General features: G+C 35.9%; 1 protein-coding gene across 8 annotated transcripts in view; it reads right to left on the bottom strand.

Moving 5' to 3' along the window:
- ZFAND4 (zinc finger AN1-type containing 4) overlaps nucleotides 1-17421 on the bottom strand; it is a 51935-nt gene that overhangs the window by 16578 nt on the left and 17936 nt on the right. For 5 of the 8 annotated variants that reach the window (XM_012541796.3, XM_031956711.1, XM_031956712.1 and 2 more), the window contains exons 4-8: nucleotides 17050-17117; nucleotides 12078-12264; nucleotides 3019-3166; nucleotides 725-1903; nucleotides 154-208 (exon numbers count right to left, since the gene is read on the bottom strand). In XM_012541796.3, the coding sequence (XP_012397250.1) occupies nucleotides 154-208; nucleotides 725-1903; nucleotides 3019-3166; nucleotides 12078-12264; nucleotides 17050-17117 (1637 nt within the window). Of the gene's footprint in view, nucleotides 1-153; nucleotides 234-724; nucleotides 1904-3018; nucleotides 3167-12077; nucleotides 12265-17049; nucleotides 17118-17421 lie in introns of all 8 variants that reach the window. The other 3 variants (XM_031956715.1, XM_031956716.1, XR_004232560.1) reach the window with 2 other exon arrangements.

Below are 17421 nucleotides of genomic sequence, written 5' to 3' on the forward strand. Positions count from 1 at the left end.
ATTCTTGAGATTGTGGGTAGGTGAATAATACAAACAAATATAAAATTCTAGCCTTCCATATTCTGGGATGTTTTCTTCCTACTTGGCTCATTCAATTATATGACAGAGTTATACCCTTATAATTTCCTCTAAATTCTCTTTTAAGTTGCTTACCTACTCTTTTCCCTGCTGATGTATTATTTCCATTCAATCCAAGCCCATGGGTAGACTACAATTAAAGAACAAAACAACATCTACAAAAGTGAATCAATGGTAAGAGGAAAGAACATTAAGTACCAATATTTTATGTGAATATTTAATTTTTACAATACTGTCAGGTTTTTAAAAATAAAACAATACGTATGAACGTTAAATGCAGCCAAACTATCCATAAGGTTCCAAAAGTATTTAATTTAAATTAATCCAGAATAAAACTATCAATGCACTTATGTTTTATATTGTTTTTTAAAACACTTAAGTAGATAATATATTGAAATGTGATGACCTAAAAGGAAATTCCTGATATGGAATAAAGGTAAATGAATTTTTTTTACATTGAATCATATCATGATAAATTTGATAGGCAATATGAAATGTAGAAACTTCATAAAGAAACAATACTTAACACGATTTAACTGGAAATTTTAACCATAAACCTCCTTGTTCAGTTAAAACGTTAACATATTTCCCAACTCTTTATACAAATTAAGATGAGAGGGAAAACACTTCAAAGATCAATACTTACTAGAAAAAAGTCAGCAGGTTCAAGTTGGGGAGAGCTCTTCCTAAAGCTTTCTTCCTGAAAATGCTGGAGATTTGTAGATAGTGCAATGCCAGAAGTCCGAAGCCTGCTGGCCCCACATGAGCTCTGTAAACTATCTCTGCTCGCACTTCGTGCCAGCGAAGCAAGAAAACCTATGTTGTTTACAGAACCAACAGGCTCTTTGGATGCCTTGTTAGCCATTTCTGTAATGTCCCTAGCCTCGCCTTTGGAAATGATATCAGATCTTTTACCAGGTGAGTCGACTTTAACACCACGAAATCTAGTAGTCCTAGGAAAGGAAGGATCAGCTATATTTCGGACATCCAATGATCGAAACACATTTTGTGAGGCAGGGGACCTGAGGTTACCAGTCTCAAAGCATTTGGCCTGTCTTTGTGGTTTCCCTAGAGAACTGTGGTGTGTTAATGGGGCAGAATACCGAAGAGGTGACAAGAGTCTGTTCTTCTGAGGGCTTAATTCACGAGGGTTCAGAACCGAAGTTTCCATGGTCTCTGAATTCAGCATTCTTGCACCAGGCTTATGATGCTGCTCTGGAGTTCTAATCTCTTTATCCCTATCGGTCAGTACAAAGTCTTGGTTTACCTTCTCTGTGTTGTCCAGATCACTATATTGTTCCACCACATTTCCTTCTGCTAACAAAGCAAATGCATCCATTTCAGGTAAAAGAGATTCTTCAGTGGCACATAATTCCACATTTGGAAATATGACCGTGTTGTCTTCTGTTTTAGATACTAAATTTTCTGAAAACATTTCTGTTTGGGTGGACAGAGATGACACAAGAGGGAGGACAGCATCTGGTATGGGTGGTTTAGTGTTTTCTAATTCAACATGTGATATTTTAGCTGGTAGTTTAATGCTACTGATCGATTGGGAGAGTGTGGTGTTCTCCCAGTTATCATCTTCCTTAAGGAAATCAGTAGAGATAGATGGTATAGGTCTACCAGCAGTGGCCAAAGTAGCCAAGGCTGAAAGTGTATTCTGGGAAGGCTCAGTAGGATATGAATTCCCAGGTGGAGGCAGGCAAGACTGTCCAATGTGGGGGAGGACTCTCAACAATCTGTGACGAGCAGCTGCCATGGAACCACTGGAAGGCCGAGGAGCCATAGGTGGGCGAGGTTTTACCTTGACAGTTTTCTTAGGCTAAAAAGAAAGATTCAAAATATATTATCTGTATTTGCATAGTTATCATTGCTATCCAATTAGCAAGAACAATTCAAGAAGAAAGAAGTGACTTACCAGCTGGTATTAGCTGAAACCTCAAATTAATCTTTAAAAATATTAATAGCCTAACTGATTGCAATTTGGATTATGTCACAAAAACAATCGAATCTCCTACTTTAAAAATTTGTGGAGAAAAACTATTTTTCTCATTAAAGCATTTTGAAGCTGTTTTGATTGACAGGAAGTAGTTGGACTGGGTCAGAGAGTCATCTTACCTATTTTAAGTACCTAAAAACCATCCTTGTATTGACCGTAGATGAGTTAATGTGACCTCTAAGACGGCAATTCACCATATATTCTTCTGAGTCACATGGAGAAGCATAAAGGTCTTGTCTCTTTCTCCTAAAAATGTGGTTCCATTAAATGATAATAGTCTTCCTAGAGGAAGATTTACTGTAGCCATTTTAAGTAACTTACTATTTTCTTCTTTGGACAAAAAGGTACTTCCTCATGTTGTTGAGCTTTCCTACCTGAAGGAGCGTGTTATGATAGCTTTAAACACCTCAATATGTTAGCTGAGGGGCAAGCAGCTTTGTCTAATTTCAAGTTGGATGTCCTTAAAATTTAGCAACCCTTCTTATTCTGTCCCCACCTTATTCCCTTAAACAGGATCTTAGAGATCAGCTGGTCAAAACAAGAAGGAAAAATATAGGGCAAAGTGGCCCTTGGCAGAGAAAAGAAAGCATTCCATTCAAAATGTAGGATATAGAATCTATAACAAATGTATTTTAAGACAATACTTAAGAAAAAATTAGTTTCAGGTCTGGGCTAGATTTAGAGATATAATTCTATAACTCACATATAAACATGCAAATCATTAAGTAACTTGAATAACAAATGTTAACATGTATTTCACAATAAAAGAGCATTGTTAACAAACATATTACTTTTAATATCTCAATAAATGACCAAAGCCAATAATCATATATATATATAAAGCTATTATATAAAATAATATAAACAATAAGATGGTGTCTTTTAAATTATGCTATGGTAAGCAATGGAAATGCCTGGTTACAAGGTGACTGCTTCACCTTTTTACTGAGGTTCATGGTCTCCATTTTAGCCTTTAGCAGCTTCATTTTATTCATAGTGATTGAATTTTCAATTATTTGTTGCCCAGAGGGAGAAGGCTCGATGTCTTCATCATCATCTGTATATAAATTATAAACTGAACCACCACTGCAAAAACAAAAACAACAAAAATATACTGTTATGCAATGTACAGTTGTAACTACAGATAAAATGATAATTTTATGTCAGCATTGTGTAAACAAAATGATTATTTTTAAAAGCAATTTTTTGAATGAGAAAAAAAAATAAAGTGAGTACTGAGACCATGAAGTGGAGATGCTAAAAAATATAGGGTTAATTGAGCTTCTGGGAATCTATTACACTTTGTGATTTTTTTTTTTTTTTGCACTCACTATAATATTCCCAAAGAGGCAAATTCCAGTTCCACAAAGGTCTCCTGCTGGAATGGTCAAAGTAACTGTGTAACCCAGACCACAGGCTCAGTTTTCCATTAACCAGACAATGATAAGGACGGGAAGTCCAAATTTCTATCCATCCTGAGGGGGTTCGCACCATATAAGAACTGATATACCCTACCCCTGTGGATATGACATTCTATTTCTGCTCTTAAGAATAAAAACAAACAAAAACAAAACAAAAAACACAAGACAAGAAGATGGACAATGGAAGGATTTCCTAAGTGTTACTTAGATATGTAAAAAACCACCCATAATGCCCTGGGGATCTTAAAGTATGAAAAAACTCAATTCTAGCAATTCAGGACTTGAATCACAGGAAACTTCTTTTTTAAAAAACATTTTAATAGAGGGAAAGTATGCAATAGTGGAAAAAGCACTAGATTCAAAGAGTCTGAAGACCTGGGTTTGAGTCCTGCCCCAAATACTTACAAGCTGGGTGACCAGGGCGAAATCACTAAAAACTTGTCTGATCACCATTCTTCTAATGTCTTGTCTCTTGTTCCCTAATGTGTAAAAGGCGGCCAAGATATGGACTATCTTCCTCACCGGACTGCTGAGTAAAGATACTCATAAGCCACGAGGAAGTAAGAAGAATCTGAAATATTATCACATACTGACTTTAGGAATATGCTAAATGACACAATCTCTGAAAACAGAGCATCGAGTAAGCTATTACTCCATTGTCATACTATTAAGACTGTAAGCCCTGACTTACTCTACCAAGTTGGAAACGGTCTGGAATATGGTTATGGCAACAAAGCACATCTATTTCATCTGAGGACCAGCTAAGTTCAGAAAGCTCATTTGGGGTAGGTGCAGTGGATAGAGCCCTGGCTTTGGGGTCAGGAGGTACTAAATTCAAGTATAACTTCAGACACTAGTTATCTGACTTTGGGCAAGTCACAACCCATTGCCTCACCAAAATAAGTAAAGGCTCATCCATGGAAAGTTGGCCACCAAATTATTTCATCTGTTTATTTAAACTCTTATCTGTTTATTTATTGATGGATGGTACATAATATCTCATAAAGATCACCATCTTGTTTACTAAAGTATGGAAATTATACTGTTGGCAACAATAGTATGAGTTAATGAGGTCATGGTTTTGCATAAACTTTTAAAGAAAAAACATAATCCTCATTCATAACTTTCTAACACTTCACCTTCATTAAAACTCAGTCTGTAGGAGTTTGCCTTTAAGATCCATTAAACTATTAAGGTGGGGGAAACTCCATTTACATTTTTCAATAATAAGGATGGAGAAGAGGAAAATTCATAGTTTGGTTTAATAAGAAAACATGTAAAGAGATGAGAGTTCAAATTTATAAGGAATGGCTAAATTTTGTAATTAAATAGGCATCAAGCGTGAATGCTTTTATGCAAGAGTATAACGTGTCAAGGCAAGAAAAGTTTGCACAAGTTTCATTACCATCTATGACTGAATAGGCTAGGATAGTGGCCCTTGCACATTAGGCAATACTTATGAAGCATTCACTTCTACTCAAGGGAGGAAATCAGGCAGCCCGCTTGCCTTTTTTTTCATTTACTGTAAGTGATAATGCTGTCTCTAAAGAGGATATGTTCATCAATTTCCTAGGAAAGATGATGCCCTTTTAGTACACATGTAGAGATGGTAGGGAAATATGTATGGGAAAAGGGTTTGAAATGGTTGAACTTCCACCAGGGAGTGGAGATGGTATGGCTTTCAATTTCAAAGAAAGGCTGCTGGAGGCTCTGAGAACATGATCAAAAATGTATTAGACAATGGTCTTTTAAAGCCCCATTTTGACACTTTTGTGTATTTCAATCAAGGAACAGGACCTGTGGCACATACAGATGTCTCATTTCAGTTTCAAAAATTCCTGGGGAAGTGGTTTTTTCTATACAGTTAAAAATCATTCTGTGGTGCCAGAAAGATGTTTTTAATCACCATTTCGAATTCTGTGTTTAAGTTCAAAATCTGTTAAGAGTCTCATCTTTGCCGATGAAATCCATGCTGTTTTAATTTTCATAGAAAAGGAGATGTGGGAATATAATGTCTGGATAAAGGAGAAGGAACCTGTATCCTCCTAATACAAAGTCAAAATTATGCCATAATATTAGTAACATTTTCACAAATTTGCTTCTTTTGGAAACATGATTTCTGAGACCCTTAATAGTTGTGAATAGTGCAAAATTCTTTTAATTAGAGGAATGTTGCTAGTTTATTTTGACACACTAGTAAATAATCGGGAGTTAAGAAATTTTTTCTGCCTACCAAATTTTAAAAAATTTCTGTTTCTGAAAATACAACAAAAAGAACTGAGGTAAAAGACATAGTCTCATTGAAATAGAAATATCTAATGATTTAAAAATTTACATGGCTCAGAAAAGCTTTGCAGCGCTTGTTTCTTACAGAACCATTTTTTCACAGTGTCAGATGGACATGGCTCTTATGACCAAGAAACTTTTTTTTCTTTCCATTATAGTAATGAAATTATTCACATTTTTGAAGCAGCAAATTAAGTACCTTCTCAGAAAAATAGAAGCAAATTTTAGATAAAATTTATTTAAATCTAATAAAATTAGATAAAATTCAGGAAGAACAGAATCACACAAGTATCTTATTTAGAAGAGATTTAGAACATTTAGCTCAATCCTTTAATAAAATGGAAGAAACTGAAATCTTGAGAAGTGATGTAAGGTCATGTTAAATGGGCAAAAAAAAAAAAAGATCACTAATTTCTTAGGATAAAAAATCAGATTTATGGTTAGAAGGAACTTTAAAGATGAGGATGGTACTAAGGGACAGCATGGATAAGTAAATTACTTGGAACACAGAGTTAGTAAGTAGCTAAGTTGGGAATCAGAGGTCCAATGTACAATGCCATGCTGCCTTCTAATAAGCACCTCATTCTCCCAATTTTTTCTAAAAACTGCAAAAGCACCAATACCCACTTGACTGGAACATGACTATTTTCTAGGTCATGAGTAGATAAAAGTTTCAAGTACTCATTAAAGATGTTCTACCAGTTCAGAGAGTCACAGACGTTGCAGATTGAAGAATCCTTTCTAATCACCTAATTGAAACACTTCATTTTATAGATGAAGAAACCGAATCCTCAAACAGATTAAGTGACTTGGTCGTCACACAAGGAACATTAGCAGGAAAAAGGATATGAACCAAAGTTCTCTGACTCCTCTTATTTCTATGCCTTGCCCCTTTTTTGTTATGTATTTTTGATTTTGTTGACCTAGGTCAATTCTTATAAATAGAAGAAGAAAAAAAGTCAAATAATATTGAAATTAATCTTAGCCTAAAACCTGGTATGAACTATGTATTTAATAAAAGCAAACTGCAGGAATATCATGTGCAAATATATATTGATTTACAATGATAGTAAATAAGAATGCCATTAGATCATCATTAGATAATCAGTGTAGAAGAGTCCATTTAGAAGCAGATGGAGAATTCTGCTAATTAAAGGAACAGAGATTCTTTTATTCAACAAACATTTATTAAACTATCAGAGTACTCCTACCACTGTTCTGGTCACAAGGGGAAGACTACACAAATAAGTAATGTGTGGCTTCTTAAGAACTCACAGTTTATTTAGTAGGAAGATAGGACATGTTCACAAATAAGTATAATAAAAAATAACACGTAGAGTGTATGAATAAGTTTAAAGCAATCAACAAATATTTCTCCCTTTACCACTCTTTTCTAGAAAAATAAAACAAAACTGTGATAAATTATTAATTTCTCTAAAATGATCAAATAAAGATTAAAAGCAAGTTCAATTAAGAGAAAAAAAGTGGTATCCTTGTTTAGGTATAACTGTTCTGTTAAGAGTCCAGTGACAGACACTAACAGCCTTGTCCCAATGGAAAAAAAAATGGGGTTACTTAATCTTTTCCAAATCCTCCTCATGCCCAAACAGCAAGAGGAAGAATTTAATCATCTGACCAGATGATATAGACCCAATGGAGTTCCCTGGTTTATGACCTTTGGGTTGACATGCCACGTGTAGAACTGATGTATAAGGTAGCTCCCCAATACAACACCTAACAATTCTGGTGGTGATCCACTTTTTCTGGGCCAGATGTCATTATCAACAAAACGGCTCTGCCACTCTGCAAGGTATGTGACCAGATGCTGCAACTTCACAGGAAGTTGTGTGAAGAGGAGAGGATATTACTACTATAGATACTTTGTAATGAGAAAACAGCCAAATTTTGTTTGTGGACATTTATATTTATTTAGAGGTGCCTTGGTAAATAACAATTCTCTTAGGGGAAAAATTTGCCCTGGACATACTGTTGCAGTTTCATCTGTATTATTAACATTTTGTCCATCACTTTCCTAAGTTCAAATAATCAACAAAACAATAAAGCTCTGATTTGTAGCATTTGTTGATTTCTGAGGTGTAAATGTTCCCAATGAAAATTTAACAAGTGGTTCTTGCTGAGTTCATTTAGGTACAAACATCTATATCCCAGGTTGCCCACTCACAGCTGAAGTTCTGCTCTACCAGGATCCTACAGCTTCAGAAGATTAAAAAACAGAAAACCCTAAGAATCTGATCCCAAAGTTAGTGGTCTCCATGTATGTTATGGGGCTCCTGGTCAGAAGTGCATCTATTTATTTATAATTATATTTTCTAATCTAAATGAACACCAATAAAACGAACAGATAAGGGACAATATTGTAAGGTAAAGCCGGAGATACCAAGGGGCAGCTGGGTAGTCCTCACAGAGAACTCATTGGGTATGGAAGTCAGGCTCAGCCTCATCTCATGCTCCAGGGCTATGCTCCTTGGCCATGAGCTTGAATTTTGGGAATCCTTCTGTCTCCTCATCTACAGAGTTAAGATGTTGGTTTGAGTGCCTTCTAAGCCCCTTTTCAGCACTTTAATCTGGGCAGGCTTGAGCTAATTTCAAACGGGCCATAGGATGCATGTCCATGTGGTTTCTGCCCTGAGAAGCAGCCAATGGGCACTGGGCGAGAATGACCCACCTCCCCTATAGCTGTAGGAAGCTCTGCTGTGATCCTTCTGCATGTGGTGACACTCACATTCACGTGTGATCCCCACTATCCTAAGCCAAAGACAGAATATGTCCTCCTGAAGTGAATCATCCAAAGAAAAGCTTTAAGTGCCTGAGAGTCTCCTGTTTATGGGTGGACTTAATTTAATATGATGTGTGTACATCAGGGGGAACTACCCATAGCCTGGGATAAACACAACAACTGCCTATTTTTGGTACTTGTTTTTTGAGCTAAGAATGGTTTGTACATTTTAAAATAGTTTTATTGGATTTAAAAATGTAAAAAAAGAATTCTTAGCTCAAGGCTATACAAAATAGGTGGCAGTCCCAATTTGGCCCTCTGGCTGTAGGCCTCCTGTTGTAAATAAAATCTCTGTCAATATGTTGTAAATAAAACTTCTGTCAATCAAATAATTTTAACGTGTACCAGGGGATCTCACTGTTTTCAGGAATCATGGTGAATCCTTCTGGAAAGTGACTGATAAATCCTCATGGGTGATTAAAAAACACACACAAAAGTTTTACAATATTTAAATTCAATTATTTCTGCAAGAGAAAAAACTGGTTATATGAATCTTTAACTACAGGATTCACCACCAAGTTTCATTGTGAAATCTTGATAAACTCTCCTTTAAAGAGATAAGCAGCTGTAATTTTTCATATTATAAATTTTGCACTGATATAATTCTTTTACCTTAGTGTTTAGAGGAAATGGCAGTTTTTAGGAATGTCAGTATTTGAAAACTTTTGGGACTTTCCTGATGAAATTGTTTGCTTCCAAGGACAAGCTGTTTCTAAGCCTTCTGTGTACTAAGGAGTGGTTCTGGCCAAAACATTATTATCCCACTGCCAACCTCCTCACCAATGAGACTCCCTGACTTGCTTGGAGGATCCTCATGGTGCACAGGCAGGATATGGCTGGTCTCTCACATAGAGCTGTTGTGTTTCATCAGATCTCAGATCAGAGCTTGTTACTTTGCTGTCATGGACTTTTTTAGGACTTACTTGAAGATTATTTCCATACTTTCATGGGAATTCAGTAAGACTCAGGAGGGGGTGGGGATGGAGGCTAACATTTAAATGATGGAATGCATTTAACATGAAGTAGTTTAGTAAATCTGGTCACAACTATTTTCTTCTTCTTCTTCTTCTTTTTTTTTTTTTTTTTGGAGAGGCAATTGGGGTTAAGTGACTTGCCCAGGGTCACATAGCTAGTAAGTGTGAAGTGTGAGGCCACATTTGAACTCAGGTCCTCCTGACTCCAAGGCCGATGCTCTATCCATGTGCCATTTAGCTGTCTCCACAATTATTTTCAAGACTTTAGGTAATGTTTTCTAGTTTATTACTAGCCTTTTGACATCCCCAGGCAAAGTGTATCAACAGAATTATACTCTTACTTCCAGTAGCACCCATCAGCAGATAGTCAAAGCAGTGCTAGTGCCCCAGTTCTGGTGTCCACGTGAGCTGACAATTGATTCAAAGCACCAAAGTTACTGTCCCACTGCATAGCCTGTACCAAGAGGTGCACACGGTGCTCTCTTGCTTCTCCTATTATTCTTGGTTCCCTGCAGACACAGGCCCTGCCCATCACCCTAAGGGAACATTCAGGCTCTGCTCATGGCTTGTAGCCTGTTCCCTTATTTGACCCTTGTCCTTGTCCTGTCAATGCAGCAATTCAGTCCTATGCTCTCAACCCACTTGGTGATTTTAACTGGGTTATACGAAAGAAGGGAAGGAAAGCTTTAAGAAATAAAATGCCAAGAATACTCCAGTTTTAGGAGGGAAATGACAAGAGAAAAAAAAAAGTTCATATACAGGATTTACTCAGAAAAAAACAAAACAAAACAATACTTAACTTCTTCATTACTTCTCATGTGTACTAATGCAAAAGTCCGTCATGAGTCTTTTTTCTGTCTTAACTAGATTCCTACACACCACCATTAGAATAGATCTGGCCAATATCCAAGTCTGACCAGGACATTTCATTTGCTCAAAACCTTGCCCCATTTCTCCATGAGCCATTAGATGAACAAAATTCAAGTCTCTTTAGTTTGTTATCAGAGTACCTTCACAACCCACTCTTCCAGGCTTTATGCACAAATGCTCATGTTCTTTTGCCCAAAGTAGCCCACTTGTCACTCCCTCAACAAATTTATTTTGTATTTCTTACACCCAAATTTCCTTCCCTCCTGATGTGGTTTTAGCCATCTTTCATGGCTGAGTTCAAATATCCTTTCCCTGAAACTTTTCTTGGACACATCCCAAATGGAAGCAATTCTTGCCTCCTAGTAACTCTTAGAGCACCTTCTTCATGTCCTTCTGTATATTTACAGTCTATTTCATTTTTTAGTAACCTATGGAAATAGATCTTCTCCACTGTCTAATATAACACTTTTCACATTATAATATGTACTTCTTGTATACCTTGTGGCTAGAACATATTCAGTCCAACTTCTTTCATACAATACTCACAATGAAGATAACATGTTTACATTTATAACTCATAAAGACAACATCCTCAAATCATCAAAGAAAGATTCATTGTACTCCACATACTGGAATTACTAAAGAAAGAACACATACTATTTCTGGAAAGACTTCCACAATTAGATTTGAAATTATAAGATTTTCTAGTTTATCCTTGGAACTCAAGGTTCTGATAAACAATAGATGGATAACCTTGGGCAAAATTGTATTAACCCTCTGAGTCTTGTTAATGGAATCATCTTTAAAATGAGGCGAACAGATGATCTCAAAGGTCAAAACTCTAAAACTCTAATTTTCAACCCTATAAATTAAGAGTTTATTTTATCATAACACACAATAGCTCCTCTTAATTTTTTTCCCTAAAGAGCATTCCTTATAACAATCCTTTAAGGTAGGAAGTATATTATTGATTCTGCTCTATGGTTAAAGAAACAGAGGCAAAAAAGGTTAAATAATTTGGTTTTTACTACATGGGAAAGTGTTGGGGTCAGAATTTGAACCCAGGTCTCTAACTCCAAAACTAGCCCTCTTTCCACTATACTATTACCTCTTTTAGGTAATGAAAGTTTTTTGTTTTTTTTTTTTTAAATAAAAATAAACTGGCCACTTAGTACTCACTAAGGATTTAGTACGATCACAATAGAGCCCCTTTATAAAATCAGTGAAAAGGAAATTCCTTCCTTGTGAAGTATGGTGAACTCAGCTTTTACTCAAGTTCCATGTCAGTGTAACATAAACTTACCCAAAACATATGTGAATTATGTAAAAGTGCAACCTTTTCATAGTTTTTCTAATGGGATAGAAGAAGGGGAAATCAAACTTCATAAAGCAATTTCCAGGTTTTCAAGTACCTTCAGATGAAAAAGGCCAGCATCAGCATTAACATAACCTGAACCAGCGAGGTGATGATTTATCTAGAATTTCTTAAGCAATTTTATCATTTGGGCAAAAGTGAATTTAAAAATATATATGCATATAATGATATTATCTGGACAAAACTCAGTATATTAAATTTTTTTTTATCATTTCTTAATGTTCTACTAACTTCTCCCTTTTTGAATAGGGAGAGGGATCCAAGCCCATTTTACCTTAAAGATTCAGATAATGGTGTTAAAGTGCCATCTCCCCTATCTACTACACGGAAGAAATTCAACTGATCTCCTTCTCGGTACACCAAAAAAGTGACTTGTTTGTTGCATGAGGCCTTCTCCCAGACCTCATCACGACTGGAGTCCATGTATTCAGCCATTTCCCTAAGAGGGTCTTCCATTGGAACTACAAGGGGAAAAAAGAATGATAAAGAAGCTCTCAATTTCTCTTTGGTTTAAAGCATCTCAGTACAGTCACAGGACCTTATAAGAAGCTCTACTAAAATAATGACCTTTTGTACTTAAAATATTGTAGTATTTCTAAGCAAATTTATGTCATTTGGGACCTTGATCCAATGTCCTCTATATTCCACAATGAGAAAGATAAAAGCTCTAATTTCCAGTTTTCAGGTTCCATTGGTAGCATCTTTAGATATAACAGGGTTTGTTATGTTTGGGCAGTATCAATTACAAGGCGCCCAATGGAGTCAGTAGATGATAATTTTAACAATCATTTTGTCCCTTTTCTTTGTCACTGGAAGTAAACCCTAGACAGCAAAAAACATCATGCATATTATACATACAGATATATGGAATTAGGAGAAGCAAAGAAAAACTTTGGCTTACTTTCTTAGAGAGAGCATGGCAGAAAGCTATACAAACAAATGAGAATACCATCAATCATATGAGGGAACTGTTTAATGCAAACAAAACTCAAATGTAATGACCAGTCAATAGTTCTTCAAAGTACTTTCAGTGAGTACCCAGCGTCCTGGTAAATGCCCTTAGGATCCATAACGCAGAACGGAAATTGTCTGGGCATTGAACGGGGATGGAGGCTATCTCGAATCATATGTAGGAATCATTACCAGCATATGCTTCTGGTGCAGGGCAGTTTTAAGAGATTTTCTCAATGCCAGAGGATTTAAGAGAATCTGTTCCCAAGGATTTCAGTCACTGGAGGTTTCAAACAGGTTATAAGAAGTCAAAGGATGCACTGCTCTCCCCAAATCTTATATCAGATTAATTATTTCTATGAATTCCATAACCTAAAAACCAGACTTGCAATATAATTGAGGAGAGCTTTTGATTATGGCCTGAAGGCCTTCTCAAATTAAAATCCCGGGGATTAGCGTTTTATGTGAGGATCTTGGAAAGATATTCCTCCAAAGGACAGCACTACCATGGATTGCATTATGCTGCAAAAAGAATAGTGTTGTACCGCGGACTCTCATGTCATGGCAGAAAGTGTTCAGCATTTCAAAAGAATCAACATGATTTCCCAAGATGCTTCTATGCTTTATTTCTTTCCCTGGGGATTCCCCTAATTCTAATGTCAGAAGTGTGATTCTTATACGTGAGCATGGAGATTAATTAACACACTGCCACTTGACAGAGAATCCAAAGGCATACAGCTTTCTAATAACACACAGGATGAGTCAAGATTCATGCAAGGGTGAATAAGGTCGGGTCATTCGAGGAGGGACACTGTTGTCCTACACACATGATCCCTCTGGGAACCCACTTGTAATGTCAGTACCTTGGGGATGTTATCCTTACTATTGACATCCTTGTGGAAAGTTATTTTAGCTGGAAACGCTAGCAAGATTTGAGAAGCTGACTAAATCTTTACATAAGACTACACAAGGCTGTGACCGAGATGGTCATATAGACAACATTAAAGGAAATATGTGGACATTACAGTATGTTCAACTTCCAGCACTTGGGATATCAATCCTCATAGGGTTGCCTGACTCAGGCCATACATAACAGCTAAGTCTAATTTATATGTAGTTTTTTTTTGGTATCCATACATATACATAAATATCAAGTTTTGGCAAGATTTTACACTCTGAAAAATCTTATGAAAAATTCATTAAATTCTTTAAATAGAAGCAAATAGGAAAAGCTAAATAGTGCAGTAGATAGAGCACTGGGTCTAGAGTCAGAAGGACCTGAATTCAAATCACATAGTTACCAATACTAGCTATGTGATCCTAGGCAAGTCACTTATCCCTAAAGCTGACTCAAAAACTCCAAAGCAAACCAAACCAAGAAATGACAACAACCAAAAATATGAGCAAATAGATTTTGAGACTTCTTGCCCAACTCTCTGAAGGGGCCTATGTGCCTTATGGGGGAACAAGGCCATCAAATATAACACACACACAACAAGTAAATCTTAACAGATAAATTATTTTAAGAAATTCAAGTGTCTATAGATTCAGCATTACCTATGGATTACATCAGCAATAACCAACAAAATGGACTTTTGGTTGCAATCTTTCAAATATACAGTAACTGAGGAGATAATTATCTTTTAAAGATATTACTTGTATTTCTGAATTGCTAATTAATCTACAAATCTATGCTGCTTTAATGCAAAAATATTTTTGTTAGGATGATTTTTATTGTTTGGGACAGACATAATAGAAAACAATTTTAATGTGAAAAGCTTAAGGCATGAATAAAACTTAAAAAAAACAATTTTAATTAGCATATATACCTCTTATTTTAATCTTTTAAGAGTATAATTTAAGCATTTTATTGTAACAGAAACAAATCAACCAACCCAAACAAACATCGCACTTCTCCTTGCCCCTTTTGGTACATCTGACAGAAGCCTCTCCATACTTAGGCAATAATCGAACCTAGCATAAGAATCTATTCCAGAAATTACAGTCCTCTGGCCTACCCTTCTGGAATCTGGGGTCACCTCTACTCTGTAATGAGCCATTGGAGGCAGGACTTCAGAGAACATTAGCAATATTTCGGAGCCCTCCAATTTTACTGCTGGATACTAGCTCCACCAATGCAAGTCTTCACTGGTCTTACAGAGTTGCTATGACTGAAAAATTCCTCACCTTATAGTTAACCTGTTGTTGAGTCTCTTCAAAGGAAGCCAGATTGCTGCTCAGATAACAAACAGCCAGCATTTCCAATGTGGTAGGACTTGACCAAGTAGGAAGTCCAACGACTCAAATTTTTAGAACACAGGGTTCACCTCTAGACAAAGGAGGCCTTTTAGTACAAGTAGCAATGTGTATAGGAAATGAAATTTTAATGTGTACTCAAATTTTTGGGAAAAAAATTCCACTAATTGACCTAAGTTAAAATGGAAACTATTTAAGAAAACTTTAAGATGATGAGTAAAATATTACAGAACTATTTTAACCATAAACATTCAAAGAAGAGAAATACATCACATATCCAAACCAATGATGAATTCAAGACTAAAAATGGTATTTCTTATTTGTAAACATGGGTACAAAGATTTGGTGCTTATCAAGGAGAATTCCTGTATCTATGTACTTTTATACTCAGCCAGGTTTCCACTGAGGTATGGTTGGACTAAGTTCTGATAGAATTTATGTGGGATTTTCTAGTTTTTATTCAGAATCCCAGAAAACATCCCATATGAATAATCTCTGATTGCGTCTTGAAACACTTATCCTTAATTAAGTCATAGGAAGCTGTAGGGAATATGCATAACAATTTGATGTTTCAAAAAGTACTTTCTGTTCTTGTAGTATATTAATATACAGGATAATAATTTTGAACTTGTTCAAGGCAAGGATTAAAAGATTCAGAGTTGGAAGGAACCTTATAAGTCAACCAGTATAAATCTGTTATTTTAAAGATAAAAGAAAATCAAGGCAAGAGATGATGAGTCACCAAGAATTTATTAAGTGCTCACTGTGTGTCAGGCATTGAGCCATGTGCTTTGAATATAAAAAAGACAAACCAGTCAAAGGTAAAACTCTGATGTCAAGCAGCTTATGGATTTATGAGGGATGACAAAAACGCAAACATTTTCAATAAGATATAAAGGAAACAAACATTTATTAGGTATCTACACTATAAAACAATCATTTTATATATGATCCTAGGAAGTAGATTCTACTATCATCTCCGTTTTACAGCTGAAGGAAATGAGGGAACAAAATTAAATGACTGACTCAGGGTCACAAAAGTAAATATCTGAAGACAGAACTTAGGTCTTTCTGACTTTAGCTGTTAATTGTATGTCTGTATGGCACATACTTACACATTTGTATATATACCCATGTGTATATACACCTTGGAAAACTGCAGATCATCCCTCTCCTGACTTCCATCTTGCACCTCTTAACTTTTTGATATGTTGAATTAGATATACCCTATATTAACTTAAAGTGAACACACAACTAATTCTCTTCTCTTCAACTTTTGATTTTTCTAACTTCCCTGTTACAGTCAAGGATCTGTCATAAGGAGGGGGACCCTAGAGGTCAGAACTAGAACCAATGGGTAGAAGATACAAAGAGGCAGATTCAAGCATGGGGTGGGGTTGGGTTTCTTGGGAGTCAGTGGCTTCCCCCTTTTAGAACTCTTCAAAAAACCCCCCACAATTCATTAAGAACATTGTATACAGCAACAAGATTATATGATGATTAACTGTGATGGATGTGGCTCTTTTCAACAATGAGGTGATTCAGGCCAAGTCCAACAGATGTGATAGAGAGTGCCTTTTGTATCCAGAGAGGGGGATTCTGTATCCCCCTGTGGGGGAACTGAATGTGGATCACAACATAGCATTTTCACCTTTTTTGCTGTTGTTTGCTTGCTTGCTTTTTTCTTTCTCATTTTTTTTCCTTTTTGATCTGACATTTCATGTGCAGCATGATAAATGTGGAAATATGTATAGAAGAATTACACGTCTAACCTACATTGGATTACTTGCTATCTAGGTGAGGGAGAAAAATTTGGAACACAAGTTTTGCAAAGGTGAATACTAAAAACTATCTTAGTATATATTTCGAAAATAAAAAGTTATTATTGTCCCCCCAAAACAACAACTACTACTGCTCTTTAAGCAATGGATGGTGACTGGTAGAACATATCCTGGGGAGTCTTCAGGGAGACTGAAAAGCTGCGAGAATGAAACATCTTTAAAAATTCATATTCAAATTGTTTTACTTTGTGTACCTACCTCTTCTAGTATTAATTGGTCCACCACGCATAGCTAATACTAGTTTCAAAGTACAACCTTCTGAAATGCTGTGGATAAAAAAACATAAGAATATATCACCAAAATGTATTTATTCCTCAAAATATATTTCATATCATGCTGGTTGGTTGGATATTATGCTTATCATCTTCAAGAAATTTGAACCAATATGTTTTAAGACAGAGAAATAAAATATATATTCAATTGCTTGAACAGTAAAACTCAAATATGATTTTTCTAAATCTTTAGTATTTATTTGCATTGAACCTGAGATTTCATTTGATACAGAGACTCCAGGTAAGGAAACTCCCTTTATCAATTTAAACCAATCAGTACCTGATCTGCAACTTCAGA

The sequence above is a fragment of the Sarcophilus harrisii genome, chromosome 2 (genome assembly GCF_902635505.1).
Source record: "Sarcophilus harrisii chromosome 2, mSarHar1.11, whole genome shotgun sequence".
Classification (NCBI taxonomy): Eukaryota; Metazoa; Chordata; class Mammalia; order Dasyuromorphia; family Dasyuridae; genus Sarcophilus; species Sarcophilus harrisii.